Below are 17,594 nucleotides of genomic sequence, written 5' to 3'. Positions count from 1 at the left end.
AGTTGTTTGAACTTAAATATTATTGAGTTTGTCTGATAAATTATTATTTAAGATGTAATGAATTAAATACTCTTATCAATTGACTATATTATACAGGTGAATTATAAAATTTCTTTGAATTGAGTTTTGCATATGATGTGTGTTACAATGGTATTAACTACTAATTTTATTTTAAATTAAATTCATTTATTGCAAAAGAAAAAATGTTTCAATTATTTATTTTTATTATTTTTAATGGTATGATATGATAATAGAAGAATGAGTTAAAAATAAATAAATAATAATAATTCAAAATATCATTATAATCGAAACAATCATTCTAAAAACTAACCGGAATGACCAATCGAGTAAATATGGTTATGTTCTAGAATGACAATTCGGTGAAATGATTACACATATTTTAAAATCAAAATAATAAAAGAGAAAATGGGATATTATGTAAAGTTTGGGGGTGCAGAAAGAAAAAGACGTGTGGGATGTCGGAAGAACATCAAATGGTGATATAAATTTGGATTAATAAAGTGGATACATGATTCAAAATTAAATTAAATATTATACATATAAATTAGAAAAGAAAATTAATAACTGAAAATAAATAAATTAACACAAATATAAATTAACAGAACCGTAACTGAAAATAAAATAAACTAAATAAGATACATATAAATTAATAAATGAATTAGTATATCACCATAATAAATTAAATAATAAAAAAGTTAAAAGAAAAGAGAATTAAAATAATATGTGGTCCAATATAAATATAAGATTAATAAAATACGTTAAGATTAATATTAATGTAAGTATAAGTTTATTATGACTAATGCAAAAAGTATTGAATTGTATACTCTCTCTTATCCTGGAGAGTGACACACTACAATTAAAATATTTTCTTTAAAGGTTACAAAATTTTCAATTATTTACTTCGATTTTTTTTCTCAGGAACATTAATTGATTTTTATCTCTTCTTATTCCTTTTTATATCTTACATAAAAGAAAAAATTAAAAATATCTTTTAGTTAAATTTGTTAATAATCAATATACATACACACACACACACATATATATATATATATATATATATATATATATTAATATATTTAATTTTTAATTTTTTTAATTATTCTTTTGAATTTGTTTTTTTCTTCTTCTTATTTATTATTATTATTATTATTTTCATTTTACTTTATCATAATCCTTCTTGAAAATTATTTAATTCATATTTGTAATGTTCACGCTCCATTTAGATAAAACACAAAAATATTTTTAAAATATGAATTTAACAAGAAAAGTTAAAACATAATATTTTTCAAGTAAAAGTAGAATAATCTTTTTCATCACCCATATCAATGTTGACCATATAATAACGTAATTTGATCTAACGAATAAACTTTAAAAATAGGTTATTTTACACTCATGCTTATATCAATAAAAAAATTACAAAAATATGTTAATTGATTGTTTAAGAAATTTAAAATGCTTAACGTTTACGGTTTTCTTAAACAACAAATATGAGAAGTTAAAATGCACCATACATGTGATTATACCATATGAATTTGAATGAAATATACAGATAATTTATTTTAACATATATGATGTATCTTCCGGTATATCTAATAAATCTCATATCGATATGAGAGTCGAGATTAAACATATATATATATATATATATATATATGTCAAAACGGGTTGGTTCACCACGAGTTCGGTTGAAAATGAGTGAATCTAACTCGGCTCACTTTATGGTGAGCCAGAAATTTTGTAATCCGGCTCAACCTACCATGGGTTGGTGAGTTAAGTGGGTAACCCACATAAAAAATATATATATTTTTTTTAATATTCAAATATTTAAATAAATTTTTAAGTAATCCATGCGATGACAATTATAATAAAATTAAGAATCAATGTCTTGATCATGCTCACAGCCAATATATGATGAATTATTTCTTATAAAATATCCATATAGTCTAAGAAAACATGACTAATATTACACATTTTCTGTCATGTTATTCAACAAAATATAAATAAATAAATATATATATATATATATATATATATATATATATATATTTTTGTCATGCTAATTTATAAAAAAAAATAAATTATAAGAGGGTTGCTTGAATAATTTACTATAAAGATTATAGTTAAAGATTAAAGTATCAACATATATAATTTGACAATCAAATTAATTAAACATTCAAACTATTTAAATATTATTGAGCAACATTATAACATTTAAAAATATGAAATTGTGAACATATATAATAGGAGTAGTAAATAATTATTAAAAAAATTAAAAAAATGTTAGTGGGTTAAGTGAGCCAACTCACCTTCAACCCGGCTCGAACCCGTGGGTTAAGTAAGCCGGGTTGAGTTCAACCCATCTTTGAAAAAATTAAATTTTTCTCAACCCAACCTGATTTGAACCCGTGATGAGCCGAATTGACTCATGACTTGAAACCTATTTTGACATCTCTAAGCATAGATATCATATTACATAAGAGTTGATATTAAACTCAGTTTAAATATTCATTATTTTTTTCCTCTTTGAGACACCTTCTAGAAATAAAACCGTATATATATATAATAAAAAAAATAGAAATCAACTAATTAATTCACTTATTTCTATTAGAATAGGCATGGACCCGCCCTGAGGAACCCCACCACCTATTAGTTTCGATATCTTTGTTTTGCTTTTATGAATGCGTTAGAATTTAGGTTTGCTTCAAGGATTTAATGATAGTTTGGTGATAATAAATTATATTAAAATAATTATATGTCTTCAAAGCAGACACCTAAGAAATATAAAATAAAACGGTTGTGACATCTATTATTTTTCCGATTTTCATTTTTCATCACATTAAATATATATACATAGGGAAAATAAAAGTTTAATCAATAGAAGAACAATCAATATTTTTCATCTCATTTATTTATATATACATTTTAATTAATTAAATTGTAAAGAATATAAAAAATATACGTCATTAATAAAAAGGATTTTTCTCTTTGATATATAATTTTTTTTCAATTTTATTCTTTAAATAATTACTTTTTAAAAGAATTATCCATAATAAAATTATAAAAAGTATTTAATTTCATAATTATTTGTTTATAAAAATAGTTTTATAGAGTTGATAAAGAATTATTCTCTTGATATTTTTATTTTCAATTTTAATCACTTTTTCAAATTCAAATAGCTACCGTAAGAAAAAAAAATCAGTTACACACTAAAAAAATCCATAATAAACAAATTATTCTCTTAACTATTTTTTTAGTTCTTTACAAATATTTTTATAACAAATATATATATATATATATATATATATATATATATATATATATAACATCTATAATTATATATAGAAGAGATTTTTTATTTCGGTGTTTTAGTTTTTCCATTTTACTCTTAATTTTTTTTTTTAAATTAAAATAACTATTTTACTAATTTTATTTACCAAAATTATCCAGACACAATAGTTAAAGAAATAAAAACGATATTAAGTTTATTTTACATAATGAAATAATAATTTTCCGATTGTGTGGCATGATTTTATCTTCAAAACTTGTTCAAGTTTTGAATGTGTACTTATTTTAGTCTTCTCATTTTTTAATGAGAATCGATTCTGTTTGTATTTTGACCAATTTGTCCTAAGAAAATTAGAGTTTTAATTGAAGTTTTCTTCGCTTATCATGTAAAATATTTTAAATGATTTTGATCCGATTCGATCTAAGTCGTCCGATAACATTTAAAATGTGTAAATTTCTATCATGTTTTTGTTCTGAAAGGATATTTAAGAAGATGGAGGAAAAAAAAATATTTAAACGTTTAACATCGATTTTTAAATAATGTGAGACTTTTTTAATGTTCCGAATCATGTTTCATATATAAAATGCTAGGTTGTTTTCATTGGATTTATTTTAGAATAGGCTCATGAGTGACGAACATTAAACAGAAAGGATTCATTATAGTCGGAAATAAATTCTATAGAAGAAATGAGTAGAAGATACCAGCAACATATATAAACCATATTTATTAATCATCACTTCCAACATAAATGTTTGTTCACGGAAGTTCAACAAACAATCTTATTTTTTATAAAAATAGCAAATTTGAAGCATAATCCACCATTTCCATCACCTTAATTTCTGCTCAAGCCTCTACCTTAAACAACTCTGAAACAAAAAAAAGAAAGGAAAATCAATGTGAAGAAAAGCAAATGAATGAAAACTATTAATATGAATCGTACATGTAGAAAAAAGAAATCTTACAAATCGCAATCAAAGCCATTGAGTTTACAATCTTTGGGAAGATTATTGGCTCTGTCTTTGTCTAGGTTAGGAATATGAGAGGCTGCTTCCTTAAGGCACTTACATGCAGCTTGTTTTTCTTCCTTTGTAGGTGTCGAAGTTATGATTTTGTTCAATCCTTGGCAACAAAGAGGTGAAGGGGCAATAGTTTTCTTTGTCACAAACTCTAAGCATGGTGCCACTAAGGATTGTTCTTGCTCACAGGTTAATGCCTCTGTGGCAACAACTGTGACGACTAACACTGCTACAATAGTGAAGAATGATACGAACCGAGTCTTCATTTTGACACAATGTTTTATTTTAGTGATTCACTATTGTGTGTTTTTGATTTTGGATGGATGAAACACTGAGGGAGATGTTACATTTATAGCCACATGATACTAGGTTTACAGAGGAGAAGGTTCACCAAAGAGATACAATAGTAATGAGATGTGAGTTCAACCACATAAAACATTAACATTATTCTCAACCCAAAATCTTAAGACAATAATTTTATAAATCTTTATCCTTATATGATGTTATATTTATTTATTTTTATCCGATATGGGTCTTATTTCTGTATCGTGTGCATTCTGAGCTTTCGTCGACCATTGTTTATAATAAGGAAAATGATTTTTTGACTACTAAATTTTGACAACTTTCTCTTACAACCTTAGGTGTCATCTACCAAGTGGTTTTCCATTTTTTCTTTTTTCTCATTCTTAATATTCAAAAATCACTTAGAAGATGACACATCATGTTGTAAGAGAAAGTTGTCAAAATTTAATAGTCAAAATATCATTGGACTTATAATAAATAATAATTTTATTATTTACCTTAAAGTGCATGTCTACAAAATAGAATAATGAAGGATGAGTTACATTTTGTTCATTTTTTTACTTGTTTCAACCGTTTTCATGTGTAATGATTTTATTGGGGATATTTAACTTTTTTTTTCTTGGAAGGTGGACCAGATGCTCTCACAAAACAAGATAAACATGGATGTATGTGTGCTTTTTTTTTATCTCATTTTGGTTTTATAATTTATGGTTGTTTTAGTTTTTTAACTTTCCACAGTTATTTTTTAATAAATTTGTAAACGTTATAATAATGAAGTAAAGTGCAATAATAATAGGAAAATATTTAAATTAAAAAAATTTATTAATATGAATATTAACCATTTCTATTAACAGTTAGTTTGGATATGTAACGATCTTGTTGCGAATATTTAATGACTTATTTTTTTCTTTGAGGGTGGTCTAGATGCTTTAACAAAACAATATGAAGTATGAATGTATGTTGCTGTATCTTATTTTGTTTTTTTAAGTTAAAATGTATGGTTGTTTTAATTATTTAACTTCTCATGTTTGGAAAATTTGCCAACGTTGAGCATGGAAAATTTTTTGTTTTTATTTCTAAAACAATAAATTAATGAGTTTTTTTTATAACATTTAATTAAGTTTTAATTTTTTAATAGATATTAGAACTTTCGATTAAGTTATGATTTATTAAATACTCAATGTTAAAAATTGAACTTTATATTTAATTTAATCTATAAATCCAAATTTTAAATTGAGGTTTCAATCCATTTATATATATATATATATATATATATATATATATATATATATATATTTTTTTTTTTCTCTAGTTAATGCGGGATGTTTAACACACAAATTTCCCTGAGTGTCAAACCAAACATTGATGAAATATGCAATAATAATGATAATGAGAGGATAAACCCAATAAACAAATTTTTATAAGTTTAATTATACATATAAAAATAATCTAAAATACATGATTATAACCCCACCCCAATTCGTTTCCATATATCTTTATTTTGCTTTTGTGATTCTGTAACGGTTTGAATTTACTTTAATTTTAAAAGTATTTATTAATCGTTTGATAATATAATAGTTAAAGATATATTAGGAAAATGATTTTTAACAATTAAATAATTAAATTTTGACAATTTTCTCTTATAATCTCATGTGACATTTTTTTAAATGACTTTTCTTTTTTTATTTTCTCATTCTTTATATTCTAAAACCACTTAAAAGATATTATTTCTTCCAGATTGTAAGAAAAAATTGTTAAAATTTAGTTGTCAAAATATTACTATCTATTAAAAAAAAATAATGTCTTAGAGTAGACACCTAAACATGTACACATATATTTAAATTAATTCAGTTATAACGAAAAATAATAATATAAATAATAAAATAATAATCAATATTTTTCATCTTATCTATGATTCACCAATACTTCAACTTGGTTACGTATCCGTGTCCGACACGTATCGTATACGATACTTTAGAATATTTTAACAATGTATACTTATCAATGAAGTATTCAATTTATAAAGTCGTTACAATAAAATCTTTGAATAATGACAATTATAGTGACAAAAAATAATTAGTCACTATATAGTGATCAAATTAACAACTAAAATAGTTCAAAAAATTTATAATTGGTCTCTAAATTGATAATTAAACTAGTTTCAATTATGAATTGATTTTTAAATTCATCACTAATATTAACTACTAGGTTTTGACTACCAAACTAATTAGGAAATTTGGATTCACACATTAACAATCATATATTTATTATGTTTGTAAGAATTATTGTACACTTTTCAATATTCATATATTGTATCTCTATCACATATCGTATCATATTATTTTGAGATTAAATCAACATATCTACGTATCGTATCGGCAGATGGGTGTCGTATCCGATACATGTATCATATATGTGCATCATAACATCTCATTAAATATACATATACATACATTTAAATTAAATAAAATTCAGTTACGTTAGTACTATTAATTTTAAAAAACATTATATATATATATATATATATATATATATATTTATTATATTTACATTTCTCTTGAAATAATTTTTCAAAATAGTTATTCCCCTTTCTTTATAAGAAATTTGAATATCTATATCATTAATAAAAAAGATTTGTCATTTTTGATATATACAATTTTTTTATTTTATTCTTTAAATAATTATTATTTAAAAGAAAATTATTCATAATAAAACTATAAAAAATATTTAATTTTATAATTAATTTTAATAAAAATACTTTTATAAAGTTAATAAAGGCATCATTGTTTTAATTTTATGAATAATTTTTGGATGGTGTGGCATGATTTTATCTCAAAAAGTTATTTAAGTTTTGAGTATGTCTACTTATTTTACTCTTCTCGTTTTTTAACACGTTTGAGAATTGAGTCTACCTGTGTTTTTACCAATTTCCTCTAAGAAAATTAGAGTTTTAATTGAAGTTTTCTTCGATACATAACATAAAAAAGCCTAATTGGTTTCACAGAATGATAGCTTATTTCCATTGGATTTATTTTGGATTATGCTCATGAATCTCCAACATTAAACAAAAATTATTCATGATAATGAAAAAGAAAGAAAAAAAAAATGAATGGAAGATACCAACAACATATATAAAGCATATTCATTAATCATCAATTCCAACATAAATGTTCGTTGAGCGAAGTACACCGAACAATCTTATTCTTTCACAAAAGTAGCAAATTCAATGCATAATCCATCGCTTCTAAAACCACATATCATGCTGAAGCCTCTAGCTTAAACAAACCTGAAAGAAGAAAAGAAAGGAAAAGTAATGTGAAGAAAAGCAAAGGAATGAAAACTATTAACATGAATTGTGTTCCGATCTCAACCCAAGTTCGTTCAGTAATCATAGTTAGAAACAATTATCGTTTTTCTGAGGTATTGTCCGTTTTGGAACGTCCAGCTCCGTCAAAATGTATTTATTAGATGTACCAAAACAAATTGAATATGTAAAAAAAAAAAACCTTACTTTTCGCAATCCAAGTCATTGGAGGGAGAATCGTCATGGGTTTTACAAGTTTTGCTAAGATTATTGGCTCTGTCTTTGTCGAGGTTAGGAATCTGAGAAGCTGCATCCTTAAGGCACTTACATGCAGCATTTTTTTCTTCCTTTTTAGGTGACGATTTTATGATTTTGTGCAATCCTTGGCTGCAAGGAATTGAAGGGGCATTAGATTTTTTGGTGAGAAAATCTAAGCGGGGTGCCACTAAGGTTTTTTCTGGCTTTTTTTTTTTGTATTTTTGGGTCATTTTGACCATAAATTTGTAAAATGAGGTTCGTTGAATTTTTTTTTTTAAATTTGGGTTAAGTCGTCATCGGGAGAGACAACAATAAAAGTGAAATCGTCCTTCCCCAGCCAAATTTTTATTTTTATTTTTATAAAAATAATATCGTCAGGACGGACCACGGTTTCTTCACATATGAAAGTGAAATCGTCGTTTCATATAACGACTTTCACTTTTACTTTGTTTTTTTTTTTTTAATGTTTGTTGCTGTTTTATTTTATTTTTCCAAAATTTTCACTTTTCAATTTTTTTGGTTTGAATCTCCACAGTGGGGCTGAACGTTTTGTTCTCCACCGCGCCCTTTCTCCTCAACTTATCATCCAGTGCAAGCTTTGTCACTGCCTTCATCTGCACCAAGCCCTGCTGCTCCACCACGAATCCAGCCACCTTCGACGACCCCAGACTCAAGTTCCCATCATCGCCCCCGATAGGTCCACCTTGCTCTGCCCGAAGTGCCATGACATCTTCCCCCGGCCAAAAAGTGAAGTTGTCTTTTGGAAAGACAACTTCATTATTCACATGAATAAAAACCGGTCTTATCTATAGCGACTTCGTTTTTTGAAAAAACAATATATGAAATCGGTTAGATGAGGACGACTTTATTTTTAATGTCTACGACTTGATTTTGTTTTACACAAAAAAAATTAGACAGACTTTTTTTACAAATTAGAGTTTAAATCGACCCCCACAACAAAAAAGCCGTTTTTCCTTGCTCACAGGTTAATGGCTGTGCAGCAACAACTGTGACGGCTAACACAACTACAATGGCGAAGAATGATGCAAACACAGTCTTCATTTTGAGACAATGGTTTATCGTAGTGATTCACTCTTCTGTTTTTGATTTTGGATGGATGAAACACCGAGGAGGAAGATGTTACATTTATAGCCGCATACATGGTGCATTCTGAGCTTTCATCACGTGACCATTATATGACTACTAATTATTTTTTGTTGTTTTCCTTTGTCTTGCAGTCTACAAAATAATACAATGAAGTATGAATTACATTTTGTTCACTTGTTCGGACTTGTTAACCGGTCAAAAGATAATTAATATGTATTAAATTTTATAAAAGTTTATATTTAATTGTGATGTTAAAAAAATTTAACATAATAACCATTGATGTAATTTTATTTTATTATATAATTGTGCTTAATATTTTTTTAATATTTATTAATCAAAGTTGAAAAATAATGAAATAATCGTATTGCAATGTTGCTAAAAACTAAAATATAATTAAACATAAAAAAATTTAAATTAGTAGAAAAATCAAGAAAAATAGTGTTAAATATTTAAAAAGTTAAAAAAAAGTAAAATATCAATTTGAAACTTCATTGAATTTTTTTTCTCTAACTTCTCGGTAATCTTTTGTAACATTCCTCTTAACTCGATAAAATCTTTGTGTTAAAGAAATAGACAATATTTCAATATCTAAAATTATTAATTATAAATACATAAACTAGCAATATGTTAAAGAAATATTTTTTATTACTTTATAGTAGAGACCTTAAAAATTTCAAAAAACTTATTTTGCATGATAAAATTATTGTTTACAAATTTTAAAAGATATTTTTGTGTTTATAAAATCTGTTATATATAGCATTTCCATTATTTTAACGAGCGTACACACAGTTGTGTCGTGCCTGTGTGTACGTATTTTTTAAATATGCATGATATTAATAGGTGATGATAAATAGACTGTTATTAAGTTAATATATAGAATGAAATTATATTTATTAAAAATATAGTGAAATATATAAGAAAAAATGAGAGAATAATTATTGATAAATAGAGAAAATTTTTTTGTAAAAATAATGATCAATTTTTAAAAATTTAATAAATAATTATATTTTAAAAAATAAAATTAGTATTTTGAAATGTGAACATAAAAGAAAGAATCCTCTTCATATACTGTTTTATTTATATATATATATATATATATATATATATATATATATATATATATTAAAGTAGTTAATTATTTCAACTTTTGATATGAAAATAATAAAACCAATATATATTAATTATTCTTTTAACAGGTAACCTGTGACATTGAATAACATTCTCCTTTATTTTGATTTGTTTGGACGGTTTTCATATGTTATAATTTTATTGGAAATATATAATGATTTTTTCTTATGTTTCTTGAAAGGTGGTCCAGAGATGCTCCCACAAAATATATAAATATGAATGTATTTTTTTATCTCATTTTGCTTTTATGCTGTTATAATTTATCGTTGTTTTAGTTTTTTAACTTCTCGCATTTATTTGTAATAAATTTGTAAACGTTACCATATAGATATAGTATAAAATTAATAAAACTGTTTTAATTTTAAATTATTGATATATAATAAAATTATAGATATTGAATATATATGACATATGCTATTAATTTATATATATATATATATATATATATATATATATATATATATATGTGTGTGTGTGTGTGTGTGTCTGTGTGAGAGGGAGTTAATAATTTATTAGTAGATGAAAAATTCACCGATTTTTGTGGGATTGAGTTAGATTTAAAGTTTCCCACCTAACATGGTATTAGATTCATGAGTTAAAGTCTATCATAACAAGTTTTGTTGTTTGTTGAGCCTATTATGTTAATCGTTTATTAGGAAATTTGTTGTTCGTTTGGAATAATGTTTCATCCGCTATCGAGTCACTATCAAACCATCCTATAATGTCTAGTCTCACGCACAAGATATGTACATCTCGAAATGAGAAGGTGTATTGGAAGTTTAACATCAACTAGAGATAAGATGAGTTAACATCCTACAAGTAAGTTTTTTTGTGTTGAGTTAGGTGTAAAGTCTTTTTAAAATGGTATCTTAGCCCTTTTTAGAGTATATTCTTGCGAGATTAATTAGACATATTATTTCACCCACTATCGGACCACCTGGTCATGTCTAGTTCAATGCACGAGATGTATATACCACAAAGTGTATGTTGGTAGTCTCACATCAACTAAAAATAATGCAAGTTTATATTATATAAGTGGATGTAAACCGCATAATATAAATTTCTACATTAATAAACACTTTATCCTAAATTTCTTCCCTACTTCATCCTTTTATGCCATTCCATGATGAAAACACCACTTCAAAGTCAAATGTAAATCAATATACACAGTGTTCTAAGGTAGAAGAATAAAGGGTGTGAATGCACATTTATTTGTGGTAGCTCTTAACCAAAGATGAAATTGAAGCATAAAAAATATTGAATTATTTAAATTTATATTATCTTCTTTATTAATTTATATTTATATTATCTAATTTATCTATAATTGATGTATTATTTTAATTTATATTTATACAATTTAATTTAGTTTCAATTATACAGTGACCCTCTCTATTAATCTATACTCATGTCATCATGTAAAAAAGCTTAGTTGATTGGTTTCGTACATAGACTCAGCTTATTTTCATTGGATTTATTTTGGATTAGACTAACGAAGAGTCTAGAATTTTTATTGGTTTTTTTGATATTATCTTCTGTTGAGCATTAAAAATATACTGTATTGGTATTTTAAAACGTCAAAATTAGTGATAATCAATATAGTATAAAAACATGATAGAGAAACAACACAGAAAAATCAGCAGAGAATCCAAATTTATTAATGAATCTGGATCATTAAATGAAAAATTATTCATGATGATGGAGAAAATTTGCAATCTAAGTCATCATCGGAGTTGGGATGATGAACGTTGAATTTACAATCTTTGGAAAGACTGTTGGCTCTGTTCATGTCTAGGTTAGGAACATAAGAGAATGCTTTATTAAGGCAGGTGCATGCAGCTTGTTGTTCTTCCTTTGTAGGTGTCCATAATATGATTTCGTACAATCCTTGGCAACAATAACGTGAAGGATGATCGGTTACCTTGGTCAGAAATTTCAAGCATGGTGACACTAAGAATTGTTCCTGCACACAGGTTAATGCCTGTGTGGGAACAACTGTGACGAGTAACACACTTAGAATACTCAAGAATGATACAAACACACTCTTCATTTCTGACACAATGGTTTATCTTAGTGATTCACTTTTTGTGTTTTTGATTTTCGATTGATGAAAGATCGAGGGAGATATTATATTTATAGCCACATTCATTGTGCATTTTGAGCTTTCATCATGTGACTATTGTTTATGACCATTAATATTTTTTTGTTATTTTCCTTTTTCTAAGAGTATTATGATTCACAAGATAATATGATGAAGTATGAGTTACATTTTGTTTTTTTTTTTTATTTGTTTCAACGGTTTTCATATGTGATGATCTTATCGGAAATATGTAAAGACTTTTTTTGTCTTGGAAAGTGGTCCATATGATCATACCTAATAAGGTAAATATAAATGTATTTCTTTTTATTTTTCTTCGTTACAAGAATTCTTTTAATAATTATCAATTTTAGTAAAAAAATAATTAATTACTACTAATTATAAATGTATTTATAATTAATAATTTCATAAATAAATATGTCTATTTCTTTAATACAAGAAAGAGAAAGAAATTCAATTAAGTCTCAAATTCATATTTTAATTTTTTTTAAACTTTTTAAATGTTTAATATTATTTTTTGTTTAATTTTTTATTAAATTTTTTTATATTTAATTATATTTTAATGTTATTTAGCAACATTAGAATATAATTATTTTATTATTTAAATATTTTTTAAATTTTATTGGTGAACATTAAATAAAATAATAAATACAATTATATAACATTTAAATATTTTTGTTCTTTAATTAAAATAAAACTGCACCAATGATAATTATATCAAATTTCATTTAATATTACAATTAATTATGAAATTTTACTAGATTCAATCCATAATAATTATTCTTTAAGTAGTTTCCTAAGATAAGAGCCAAAGAAAAAAAAAATAATAGTAATTTAGAAAAAGATACATCAAGATATATAAACCATATTCATTGATCATCATTTCCAACATAAATGTCTCAAGACGGAAATTAATTTAGAAAAAGATGATGAAAAAATAAAAAGAAATCGTAAAAGTCTGTGAAAAAATTCATTAATGTGCATGACAAAAACATATAGTAATGAAATATTTAATTAAAATACTTTATTTTTTATTATTTTAATATTTTTATTTGATTAATAAAATAAAAATATACTATAAATATTAATTATATAATTATTTCAATTTATAAATGTATTTACTAATTTATATTTGTAACCAGAGGTATTAAAATCATAATTGATTATAGCTTTTCTATAATTGATTAATATTTATGTTTATATAGATTACAAAAAAATATAATTGAATTACATATCTTTCTTCACGAATTTGCTCGATATAGTGTGGAAAGTATTTTGTATAAAACTAACCTCGTTTTCCATGTGTTTTGATTTCGTTTTTTTTTTTTTTTTGTATTTCTTACATATATGTGTGCTTCAGTAGTATTTCAAAAGATACAAACACAACTTTTTAACGTTTGCAATCATAACTTAAAAATAAAATAGAACAAATTTGACTTGTAAATAAATTTAATTTAAAAAATTGTGAGAAAAAAATGAAGAAAATGTAAGATACAAAGATTATAGAAAATTTTAATTTTCCAAAAGCACGCTTTATTTATAGCATGTCAATCCAATAAGTAAATTAAGAGGAAGTAAAGATAAACAACTCTTATATTAATATTAATAGACATACATTTTATACTTTTAATAGAATTATATATTTTTCATTAATACTTTATTCATTTTGACCCACGTATCGTTCTATTTTGATTATTTTAAAATTCAGATTTTTATACAATATAAATGTGTAATTATGAACCTCTTTATTAATCTATATTATCAAATTTATCAGTCATTAATGTATTATTTTAATTTATATTTCAATAATTTAATTTAATTTCAATTAATTAGTGACTTTTTTTATTAATTTATGTTAATGTCATTGTTAGGAACAACTACTATGTTTACGAGGTATCGTCCGTTTTGGAGTTTGAAATTCTATTATGATTTTGTTTTTAAAATATATTTGAAAGATTAAAAGGAGAAAAAAATATTTAAATTGTATTTGAACTCGATTTCTCAATGATGTAAAATTTATTGGATGTGACGGAACAAACACTCTAACAAAAAATGAGAGGAGTTGTGATTCCCACATATGCCTGCACTATTCCGATCCGATCCAAATCCGTATATCAGGATCCTTAGGAAGAGTTTCATATGTAGAACGATGACTTATTTCCATTGGATTGATTTTGGATTACGCGATGAGTCTCGAACATATTAAACACAGATGACTCATAATTAGATGGAAAGAAATTCTATAAAAGAAAAAAAAAAATACCAACAACATATATAAAACATATTTATTAATCATCAATTCGAACATAATAATGTCCGTTGAGCGAAGGACACGGAACAATCTTATTATTTTACAAAAGTACCAAATTCAATGCATAATCCATCGCTTCTAAAACCACGTATCCCGCTCAAGCCTCCAGATTAATGAAGTCTGAGAAAAAAAGAAAACAGAAAAGAAAAACAGTGTGAAGAAAAGCAAATGAATGAAAACATTATCATGAATTATGAGAAAGAAAAAAAAAAGTGTTACTTTTGGCAACCCAAGTCCGTTGAGCTTTTGCACGTTTGGCAGATATGATTGGCTCTGTCTTTGTCTATGTTAGGAAGAAATTTAGAGGCTGCGTCCTTAAGGCACGAGCATGCAGCTTGTTTTTCTTCCTTTGTGGATGCTGAAGATATGATTTGTTTCAAGCCTTGGCAGCAAGAAGTTGCAGGTGCATCAGTTTTCTTGGTCAGAAAATCAAAGCATGGTGCGAATAAGGATTTTTCCTGGTCACAGGTTAAGCCATTTGATGACTCTTGAGCCGCAGCAAACACAACTAGTAGAGTGAAGAATGTTACAAACACAATCTTCATTTTCATACACAGCTTTATCTCACTGATTCACTCTTGTGTTCTGATTTTGGATGGATGGAACACTGAGGGAGATGTTATATTTATAGTCAGATGCATGCTGCGTTTGGAGGTTTCATCATGTCACCGTTATTTATGACTATTAATCACTTTTTGTTGTTTTCCTTTTTTTTTTCCTTTCTTGGATAATTGCTCATAATATAATACGATGAAGTATGAGTTACTTTTATGTATCTTGCTAACTAATATATTTATGTCACTCATTAAGGATAATTAATATACATTAAATTTTATAAGAAGACATAGTTAACTGTGATATTAAATAAAATATGACCTAATAATCATTAATACAAAAATACTTATAAGTGTGGTATAGTATGTAATATTTTATTGAATGCTCATTAATAAAAATTAAAAAAACAGTTAAATAATAAAATAACTATATTTTAATGTTGCTAAAAATTAAATATAATTAAAGATAATAAAGTTTAAATTAATAGAAAAATCAACAAAAGTATAAGGGTTAAATATGTTTTTGGTCCCTCAAGTTTCAGTGAATTTTAGAATTAGTCCCTCATCAAAACTTTATACCAATTTAGTCATTCATCTTTCAAAATGCGTGAATTTAGTCCTTTTAACCAAATTTTGTTAAGTTTATCTGACGTTTCAAACACATTTCATGATAGTATTTAAGTTAACATTGAAGCAAAAATGTGTCAAACAATGTATAAATAATTTAAATATTATCATGAAATGCGCTTGAAACTTTAGATAAACTTAACAAAATTTGGTTAAAATGACTAAATTCATGCATTTTGAAAGATGAAGGACTAAATTGGTCAAAAATTTTGATGAGGGACTAATTCCAAAATTCGCTGAAACTTGAGGGACCAAAAACATATTTAACTCAAAGTATAATGTTGAACATCTAAAAAAAAATACCAATACAAAAAAACAACTAAAGTATAGATTTTAAAAATTTCAAAGTCCTTGTTTTATATCAAAAAATTATTGTCTAAATTTTTAAAAGGGTATTTTTGTCTTTATAAAATATGTTATATGCATTTATAATATTTTAATTAATGTACTTAATTATTTCAACTTTTAATGTAAAAATGATGAAACTCATGCATATTAATTATTTTTTAGGACATCGATTAACATTCTTTTTTTTATTTGTTTTTTGTTTTTCTTTTTGTTTTCTTAGAAGGTTCTAGATGCTAAGATAAAGTATGAATGTATTATGTTTGTATCTCATTTTGCTTTCTTGATGTTTGAATCTGTGGTTTGTTTTATAATTTATTACTCAAGACTGACCGAAAGGTAAAGCAAATAAAGTTTTCGTTTTAGGTCTTATAAAATTATGTTAAAAAAAACTTCAAATTTTGTCAGTACTTCATTAAATTAGTTATAAAATTATATTTAAAAAAGTCTCAAAAATTATTTTATTACTAGTATAGCTTTATTAAATTAATTATACATTTATGTTTTAAATAAAATTTAATTAAATTATTATTAATGTTTATTAATATTTATTGATATTAAAAATGATAATTAATAATTAATATCTTATTTATTAAATCATAATTTTCTTTACAAAGAAATAATAATTAATTATCTTTATTCGCTTATAATTAATATATTTAAATTCTATTTTCTTCTTTATCTATGTGTAACTTCTCTTATCTGTCATTACTTTCTTCTTTCTCAAAATCAGTTTTTGTTAGGATTTTTACATATTACATTCATTTAATCTTATGTTGTCTGAATATAACACTTTTTTCATCATAGTATGTCTTGTCTTTATATTTGTGTTGTTGTTATTTTTATTCTGCTTTTGATTTGTATTAAAATTAGAATTGCATATCTTTTTCCAGTTTTGTTTTTCGATATATTTTTATTTACGAGTTTATAAATTTTTTTTTTGCATATATATTGACGAGGAATAAAAAATTTTCTACAAAACTATTAATTATATTGTGATTTAATAGATGAGCATGATTTAAAGTTAAATTTTTGTGTAGAAAAATAATTAAAGTTTAGGAAAAAAAAACTTACCCTCGAATTGAAATGAACAATATATATTTTTTAATTATTATTGAGAAGAACAACAATTTTTTACTATTATTAACGATTAATCTTAAAATATACTTTACAGTTTGTTTGTAATAAAGTTGAGACGGGAGACTTTAAAATAAACCAAGTTATATTATTTCAATTCAA

The 17,594-nt window shown here is 24.6% G+C and overlaps 1 protein-coding gene and 1 long non-coding RNA gene across 2 annotated transcripts; both read right to left on the bottom strand.

The window, feature by feature from the left end:
* Positions 1-4,014: 4,014 nt before the first annotated feature.
* Positions 4,015-4,630, bottom strand: LOC114193079 (non-specific lipid-transfer protein A-like). The gene is made up of 2 exons (XM_028082776.1): positions 4,270-4,630; positions 4,015-4,173 (listed from the first exon to the last, which is right to left on the bottom strand). The coding sequence occupies exons 1-2, from the start codon at positions 4,587-4,589 to the stop codon at positions 4,164-4,166; spliced, it is 330 nt and encodes a 109-aa protein (XP_027938577.1). The 5' UTR covers positions 4,590-4,630; the 3' UTR covers positions 4,015-4,163.
* Positions 4,631-14,789: 10,159 nt separating this feature from the next.
* LOC114195495 lies at positions 14,790-15,437 on the bottom strand. Its single transcript, XR_003606502.1, has 2 exons — positions 15,049-15,437; positions 14,790-14,949 (listed from the first exon to the last, which is right to left on the bottom strand). It is a non-coding gene; the product is annotated as an uncharacterized LOC114195495 (long non-coding RNA).
* Positions 15,438-17,594: the final 2,157 nt, after the last annotated feature.

The sequence above is a fragment of the Vigna unguiculata genome, chromosome 8 (genome assembly GCF_004118075.2).
Source record: "Vigna unguiculata cultivar IT97K-499-35 chromosome 8, ASM411807v1, whole genome shotgun sequence".
In the NCBI taxonomy this organism is placed as follows: domain Eukaryota; kingdom Viridiplantae; phylum Streptophyta; class Magnoliopsida; order Fabales; family Fabaceae; genus Vigna; species Vigna unguiculata.
Note: the sequence above shows the minus strand (reverse complement) of the source record. Positions and strands in the feature narration are given on the sequence as shown.

Bases quoted from the DNA above. Each gene is read 5' to 3' on its own strand.
- LOC114193079 (XM_028082776.1), bottom strand. From the start codon at position 4,589: ATGAAGACTCGGTTCGTATCATTCTTCACTATTGTAGCAGTGTTAGTC.